General features: G+C 39.2%; 1 protein-coding gene across 1 annotated transcript in view; it reads right to left on the bottom strand.

Moving 5' to 3' along the window:
• Window positions 1-8,942, bottom strand: part of cachd1 (cache domain containing 1) — a 93,441-nt gene that overhangs the window by 5,307 nt on the left and 79,192 nt on the right. Inside the window, exons 22-26 of the mRNA XM_032526179.1 lie at window positions 6,602-6,718; window positions 5,934-6,085; window positions 5,251-5,412; window positions 4,127-4,204; window positions 3,938-4,039 (exon numbers count right to left, since the gene is read on the bottom strand). Of these exons, the coding sequence (XP_032382070.1) occupies window positions 3,938-4,039; window positions 4,127-4,204; window positions 5,251-5,412; window positions 5,934-6,085; window positions 6,602-6,718 (611 nt within the window). The remainder of the gene's footprint in view (window positions 1-3,937; window positions 4,040-4,126; window positions 4,205-5,250; window positions 5,413-5,933; window positions 6,086-6,601; window positions 6,719-8,942) is intronic.

The raw sequence follows: 8,942 nt of genomic DNA, 5'->3' as shown, positions 1-8,942 counted from the left end.
TGTGTGTGTGTGTGTGTGTGTGTGTGTGTGTGTGTGTGTGTGTGTTTTATATGTCTAAGGCATGGAGGTAGAAGGTGGTTGAATTATCGTGTCAAATTTATCTCCCAACAACCTTCCTCCAAACATCTAACAGTTAAAACATCTGAACCATCGGGTAATCCCATCTGATCTCTCAACTTTCTTCTCAGGGCTTAAGGACTTTATACTAGGATAAGATAAGATACAATCAACTCAACTTTATTGATCCCACACCGGGGAAACTCACTTGTTATAGCAGCTCAAGACTCAAAATGCAAAGCAAAATAAGTGATTAGGTAAAAAAAAAAAAAAGATTATCATTCTTATATTCTTAGCATGCAATATTAACAAGCAGGCTATTCCCAAGCAAATGCTTAGTAAGTACAGAGGCAAGCCAAACTATGCAGAAACTAGACTGCAGCCATGCTAGTGGCTTTATTTGGCTGTAAATTTTGCACAGCGATGCCTTGAGATAAACACCGGGCTGCTAACACACTCAGAATGACAACACTAACATGCTGTTGCTAAGCAGGTGTGTTTTGACATACAGTACACCTTTGTACAAAATGTCATGGCAATCCGTCCAATAGTTGTTACATTTCTGCTTGTACCACAGTGATGGACAGACCTACTCACTGACATGGGCATCCCTGTTTTAGCCATGCGACCAGCATGTTGTCAGCTTTTACTTTTCCAAAGTCCTTCCTGTCATGTTTAGTTGTGTATGTCCAGTGATACAGTGTCGTATAAAAGAGGGTAATGTATGTCCCACAATGTGATGTGATGGAAAAGAAGTAAATATCCTGTATGTCTTACTGAGTAGTCATAAAATCCTGTACTAGAGTCAAAATTGGAATGTGCTCAAACATTTCTCTCCTTGATTCCCAGAAGATTAGTCGAGCTTTGATACCAAACGAATTAAAGCTGACAGCCCTACAGCGGACTGTGTGCTGGGGACATTTTCCAGCTGCACTAGGTGAAGAAAGCAAAATTCTTCCTGATGTCAACAGTTGTGGAGAGACTGGGTAAACTACCATGTTATTTTATTTTAAAAGAAGACAAGTTTGAATCCTGGAAAGAAATTCTGGATAGTTTAAAGACTTTCAAGATTCAGTCTGTGACAAAATGACATGTTGACTACAATACACCATTATTTGAAGGAACAGTTTGAACATTTAAATAACTTATTTACCTTATTGCCTAGAGTTAGAGTAGATCAATACCACTCTCATACATGGGGGTTGCATACTTAATGGATGCAACCACCAGCGGCTGATTAGCTTAGCTTAGCATGACTCTGTCCAAATGTTAAAACTCTCTAATAAGTATGTTATATCTCATTTGTTTCATTCGTTAACAAAAAATATAAGTGTAATTTGTGGCTTTATAAGTATATGTATATATGCTTTATATGTAGCAGTAACTAGCTATTTCAAAACAAAATTTGTCCTATTGAACATCTCAATATAATTCCTCTTTTCATTTCTTCATAATTTTGTGTTCATGTTTGATTGTTTTGACTGATATTGCAATTGCAATGTGATTATTGGAAGGTAGGATGATTTTTGTATCATTTTGCATCATTTCTCATTTTAATTGAAAATAAAATAAAATGAAATTGATTATAGTGTGAGGTTTGCAAGGATCTGTACCTAACAAAAAAGAAATCATTTAGTTTATAAGATATGATTTGTAGACTGGGACGTCTCTGCTGCACCACAATACCTAATTCAGAATGGTATGACACAGTTTGCCTTTAAGAAATGTGTGTGTGTGTGTGTGTGTGTGTTCCCTTCAGCAGTATGAGTGAGTCGATTGTGGTAGGAGGGCACCTTTGACCAAGCAGAGAGGAGCCGCAAGTTTGAAGCATCAACTTGGTAATACATTTGTTTTAACACCCCCCGTTTCCATTATTTAAAACTTGTCTTGCTCTCTGTCCCTGCCTCTTGCCCTTGCATTGCACTCTTATTTCCCTTCTTTCATCACTTTTGCATCCCTACATCTCTCCACTTGTACTCTATTTTCTGTTTTTTTCTTTCCCTTTCAGTTATGCAACGTGATGATCAGTCCTGTCCATTTATGAAGACAGCTCTTTTGATTAGCACATATGAATCACTGTTTGCTTAACTTCTTTGTGAAAGAGAAGTCCTTCATTAACGGAGAATTCCAGACAATATTTATGTCAATCTTGATCGCTATAAATATGCGAGTACTTTCGATTGAAACCCCCCCCCCCCGACCTGAATTGGTGCAGGCAACACTGAGTAGCTAAGTACATATTTATAGCGATCAAGATTAACATAAAAATTGGCCGGAATTCTCCTTTAAATGACGTTTGGATTAACAACCTTTTATTTGCCACTTCCTAAAAACATTCCTTTACAACATTTAGTTACATTTAACATTGTATTTGATATTTAGGATTAGATTCAATTAATCTGTATTGTAAAACTGATGTTATGCAGGAGACGTGGCATACAGAGAATCTTACAAAAAAAATGAAAACCCTTTACCTCACATCTCTTTATCCTCTCTAGTTTAACAGCGGCCGCTGAATTGCTGTAACACGTGTCTTTGTTTCACTTTAGCCCACTCTCCATATTCATCCTTGTTATCTCCGTCATCATCAGTTATGCAACATATATTGGAGACACTCATTGCTAGGAAGTGGAGTGATGCCATATGTAGGTGGTAAGAGCCCATGTGGGTGAAAACGGTTCATCCACGTTCACAGAGTGTCAGACTTACAAGTTCTACAAATGGTTAGAGCAAAACATGAGCAACTCTTCCAGAGCTAGAGATGAGAGAAAACAAGGCTCTGAGCTGTGATATAATGAAAAGAACAAGCCTGGAGCTGAACCACAGCCAAATAAGAGCCAACTGTGAATTTGAGACTGTGCTGTAACATTCATTTAAAAATATGATACCTGAGCCCCAAATATCATTGTTGGTAGTGTTGCTGCATTCTATGTTGATATGGGTTTATGTCCTACGGTATAACATACTGTATGTTAATAAAAGATCTTAATGTTAGAGAAAAATATACTTCATTTCATAATATGTCACATCTTTGGGCCTGAGTCAATGTTGCAGAAGGTAATCCAGACTTCTTCCCACATCTTCCAGCTCTTTCTTGGGGATCCCTAGGCGTCCCCAGGACAGGTGGGACATGAACGCTCTCCAGCATGTTCTGGGTCTGCCTTGGGGTCTCCTCCAGCTGGTCATGTTCAGAAAGCTTCCCGATTAGATAGCTAAACCTCGACTGTCCCCTTTTTGTTGGTTTCAAAACTGGTGCTGTCTATAAGTGGTTGTACACGGTTGTATTGACAATTTCAGTTTAAACGTACAATTATATAGCTGTGCTTATGCTGCCTCGGGCAACATGTCATTTCATGAACATTCAGTTTTGTAACCACTGAATGATTTTCCAGAAACCAAAATTATTTTAGACTGAACAAAAATATGTTCAACCTCGGGAGGGTTGAAAAGAAGTTTAAGCTGTTTCAAAACTAATAATAAATTATTGGACATTAGGGGATTTTCTACAAAACAATGCTTGGTGATATTGTTGATGCTTCTTGTTTTCACTAAGTGATCAAAAAATCAACTTCTTCCACAATCGTGATGACTTCAGCTTGACTTGCATGCATTTTTAGGTGGAGCCAGTCAGAGTCCTTTAGAAAGGATTTCATAATCTCTTAGCGGCAGCAACCACTTGCTAAAGAATACAAATTATATAAATACTTTTGCTTTGATACAGCATTACAAGCATTTAAATGCAATCTACTTGATTCATTTTTCAATCAATGCTCATGTACTGTATGACATAATACAGCACACACACACACACATGTGCTTTTATTTTGTTAACTGTTTATCTATGTATATGTGATGAGCGATAAATTATTATTTGTCTTACCGTGGTCACTCTCTGTCCCCGATCGACCCCAGTACCTTCGTCTCCGTTCAGGTGTGTGAGTGTGCCGCTCAATCACCGCGGCGATGAATCGAGTGTTACTGACTAAAAGTAAAGAGAACACACAGGTCACCACAAAGGCCCTGTTTAGTAATATAAAAAATTGCACTGTAATATACTGCCCATACTTACTGATTCCTCTGTCCTCATGGCTGTCTTCATCCCTCTCTTCTCTTTCGTTATCCAGGTTGGACATTCTCACTGACATTTCTGGAGCAGCATGAAGGTAGAGGGGAAGGGAAATGAGGAAAAATTCCAAGATAAGATACATGCTACTGTTCCAATATGTGAAGAATAACAAACAAGAGATTTAGGTTAGTTTTAGAGGGAGTTGATACATGAATGATGCTTACAGTTAATATTGCGTTAAACCTCTTTAGCCCAGATAACTTGTGTACACAGGGATATTAGCCAGTATGTGTTAAAAAAAGTTTGTTAAAGAATTGGGTACACATTAAGGCACTGCAAGAGACTTTTAACCTCGTCTTTGACCATGTGTGTTATTGGTACGAGCTCCAAAAGATACTTTTTAGATATCCCTCTTAGATATTCCATCTCTCTCCTCACTTCTTACACACTCACACCCGCGCACACACGCGCACTCACGCACGCACGCACGCACGCACGCACGCACGCACGCACGCACGCACACACACACACACTCTTCATGAGTCAATTCCTCATCCTAATGCCTTATGATCTATGCCAAGTTGTTTACCAAAGTATCACACCAAAAGTGACTTGGACTCAAGAGTTTTAATGAGATTGTAATGTGTTTGATATTTTTGTCAATAACGCTGAGTAATTACATAAATCATACTGCAGCAGCTGGTGCTGCGTGATGCTAATGTCAACTGGTAAGTTCCAGCAGCGGTTGCCACACTGCTTGTTGATCAGGCTGCTTTAACACTTTGTTTCTTTCTTTGGCATTTGAAGAATTGCCAGTATGTGAAGAACACATTTGAACAAAAATGTTTAAGGATAATATGTTTCCATTTTTGCTCTTGTAGTTTCTGGGGCACTACATGTCAACCAGTGGGAATATAAGATACAGAAAATCCACCACAATTGCAGAAAAAATGATGCTGTTGGTTTATTTTGTAAACGGTAACAAATGTATTGTTGACAAAAAAAAATGACTCATATACTGTACGTACTGTAAAGATTTTCCTTCAATCTCAATTTCGCTGAGCTGTAAGGTTTCACTTTAACTGTAAAGGTGTATTTGTGAGGCAGAATCTATCCATCAGTCTTACCCTGTGCTGCCAGTGGTGACATGTGCTGGTGCGAACGCCTGTGGATCTGGTGTCTGTACGCGTACACAGCCAGCACTAACACCATGATGCATCCCATAATGCCCCCGGCGACCGGACCCACAGGTGCACTCTTGATCATGTTTAGAGATGCCACCTCCTCATCTGTGGAAGAAAGAGAGAAGAAGAAAGGAAAGGACAGGATAGGCGGAAGGTTGTTAAATAAGTTACAAAGGATTTCAGATGGCTGAAGAAGTGAAAATACAGATCCTCACTCAACACTGAGACATTTTCTACTTCTATTCTCTCATCGGTCTGACTTGCCACATAAAAGTTATTCAACTGTAGGCAGACGACCAATTCTTATAGGAAGAAATGTTAACCGAACCAAAGACATTATCAGCCACCAGTAAAAGTTTCAGTCAATCTGAAATATATGATATCTGTGATCTACAATCAAGATTTGACTTTTGTCTTATTTTGGTTTTGTTTGTTTATTCACTCTGCTGGCTGAAACGGCGTCCTATAGTACATTTAGGACCAACGTCTCTGTGGAACCAGACTGCAAATACTCTGGACTCTACCACTTTGCACCATTACTGAAAACAAAATAATTGATCTAGTTGATCTAGTTCTGGAAAGTGAGCCCATCTGGAGATCTTGACATATATCCACATATCACTCACCTAGGGCTCCAGGGCCATCGGCATAAGGACTCTTGGCGCCGACGATGCCCCCGAAACATTCCTTCTGCAGGGCACAGTACGGCTTGTCGAGATGAGTCTTTCCATCACTGTCCACCATGCACCACTCACAGTCCAACACGCCGAAACAATCACTGAAACAGGGCCCAGGCAACAGAGATTAAAATAAGATTATTGACGGACAAACATTTAAAATAAGTTGGTGTTTTAGAAGGGCAAAGTGGCAAATAATATTTGAGAGACAAAGGATATTTTTTTTTGGTCAAAGTTATATAAAGACAAAAGACTGTAACTTTTGAAAGCTATTGATTTATTTAACAGTGCATTACAGTACGATATGTGATGCATTAAGTCCTGTTTCTGTGATAAATATGCAGCAACAATGATAAAATGTTTTGAGATTGAGTCAATTCTATAATGTCTTGAGCACAATAGAGAGGGACACTCTTCACACTTCCTGTATATTACCAGTGGGTGGCACTGTGCAATTTAATATAATGTAAATACACCCTGGTACCCATGGTAAATTCATGTGTCTCTGTTATACGTCTGGCTTTATAAGAGTGTGTTGATTATACTTCATACATGCATAGATTTATATATTACACCCGTTACCGTGTACCTCATGTGTGTGTGTTTAGTGTGTATACCTGCTGGTGTATCTCTGGCTACAGCGAGTATTGATGCACTGGGGCAGGGTGTCATGCAGACTAGGATCAATCACATTCAGACTGACTGGCTCCTGGTGCACCTCACAGCTAGGGTTCCTGCACAACAGGACAAAGACAAAGAAATCAAAGCATGAGCCCACAAAGTCTTCGGCGTGTCAATTTATGCAAAGCAGTTTTAAAAGTAACAAACATCAATGCAGCTTGACAAAAAACACAGAGAAGAATCTGACAGCAAAAAAATGATAATTGCATGTCTTCCTGAAATAAAGGAGGAATTGGCATTTGAAACATTGACATGCTGTCAAAGGCAGATGATGGTTGATGAAAGGAGATGGGTGAAATGAGAGAGAGAGAGAGAGGAGAGAGAAAGAAGAGAGAGGAGAGAGAGAGAGAGAGAGAGAGAAGAGAGAGAGGAGAAGAGAGAGAGAGAGAGAGATGTGAGGGACACAGGTCTGTCAGGACAGGAGAGGCAATAAGAGACAAAGAGAATTGAGGATACAACCACAAACACTGACACATCTCCTAATATGTTTGCAGGTGAGCATACATGTCCACAGTTCAAATGATAATAACAGGAATATGAAAGAGAATATGTGTACACACATTCATTCACTACTTTTAGGGACCATAAAATTAATTTCCAAAATATTTGATGTGGCACTGAATAATAAGTAGAAAATACTACTGACTGCAAGTATAAAAAATGGTATTTTATGTCTGAGAGATAACACACTAGGTAAAAACAAAAGGTACTACAAATGTATAGTAATGTGAGTTATGGCATTACATGGCTGCATTGCCATGCTTTACCATCCAATTGGACATTGAGCATGCCAACGGTGTCATTCATTATTTAATTTTATACTGGGTGTCAAATAGCAAAACTTTAACAGGACATATCACTGGTTATTAATCAAATAGACCTTGAGAAGAACCCTTTTTAATTCTCTTTTCTCAGTTTTTAAATGTCATCCTATGAAGACTATATCTGCCTTGGATGTGACTGACTGCTCTATCACTGCAAAATACAAACTAAGAGTAATGGTACAATTGTTAACAATTAGACAACAAGCGTAGCTCCATTTCACAATGTGTTTGAGCAGTTTTGATTAAATGTAAAATCAGTCTTAAGCTTGATTTAGGGTTCTGCTGAGGCTCCACGCAGAGCTTTCGCCTACATAAGTGGCCTGATGTTTATACTTGTGCATTGGGGTGTGCGTCGAGCTGGCGTGTGTGTGTGTGTGTGTGTGTGTGTGTGTGTGTTTGTGTTGTGTGTGGTGGGTGGAGTGGGTGATAGAGCAAGGGAGAAAGTTCAGAGCGAGTACCGACTCTAGAGTCATATGCCGTTTTTCCATTACATGGTACCGCCTTGACTCGCCTCTATTTGCTTTTTTGGGTTTTCCATTATAAAAAAAGTCCCCGGTACCTGATAACAGATACTTTTTTTAGTACCACCTCAGTCGAGGCTCCAAGTGAACTGAGGCGATACCAAAAAAGTCACGTAAAAAAACCTGCAGACTACTGATTGGTTGGAGAGAATCGTCATTATTCAACGAGTCATCATTGCTAGCGACAGACTGGAGGTGCCCTGAACCAACCACGCCATGTTTAAGTAGTTAAGCCAGTGGTGTTTTTTTGTTGCCTCCAGTTTCTTCTGGCTGTGGCAACAGCTACATGCTGAAAATCAAAAACAACACACCTTCCATGTTCTGTGTGTGTGTCGCGTTAGGTCACAGCAGTTTCCTGCTACAACAACCAGCCACGCTCGCCTGAGGCGAGAATCCGCAATGGAAAAAGGAGGACAGGGCAACGAGGCCAAGTCGAGCAGGTACCATGTAATGGAACAACGCCAAGTGAAAGAATCAAAAAATTTTTGCACAGGTGCACATCAGGCTACGGCGTAGGTTTGTGGTTTATGGTTTTACCTCTGGCTTCTGTTATCATGTGCACTAGCTGCTTTAACACAAAGATATTCAATTTATGTTAAGTAAAATAGTTTTGAAAGTTTCTCTTTTCAGTAAATAAAATATACAATTTTTTAAATTAAAAAAAAAAAATTAATTTACACATTGAATATACGCTTACTATAGGTACGAAAGCCACTATGGGGTAACCATACAGTGAAGTTTAAGGAGTCACTGGGCCTACCACATATATGTTTAGCATTAAAACATGGCAGACCCTTGCTCTAACAGATCAGGTATCATCTGAACAGTAACCTCTGCTCTAAGCTGCCTGAATTAAATAGTTCCTGAATAGTTTTGTCGCCTCATATAACATCCTTCAATAGAATATGTAGAATTTGTGAATATAAATGGAA

Source organism: Etheostoma spectabile, chromosome 9, assembly GCF_008692095.1.
Source record: "Etheostoma spectabile isolate EspeVRDwgs_2016 chromosome 9, UIUC_Espe_1.0, whole genome shotgun sequence".
In the NCBI taxonomy this organism is placed as follows: Eukaryota; Metazoa; Chordata; class Actinopteri; order Perciformes; family Percidae; genus Etheostoma; species Etheostoma spectabile.
The sequence above is the reverse complement of the archived record's forward strand: the minus strand, read 5'-3'. Positions and strand labels throughout refer to the sequence as shown.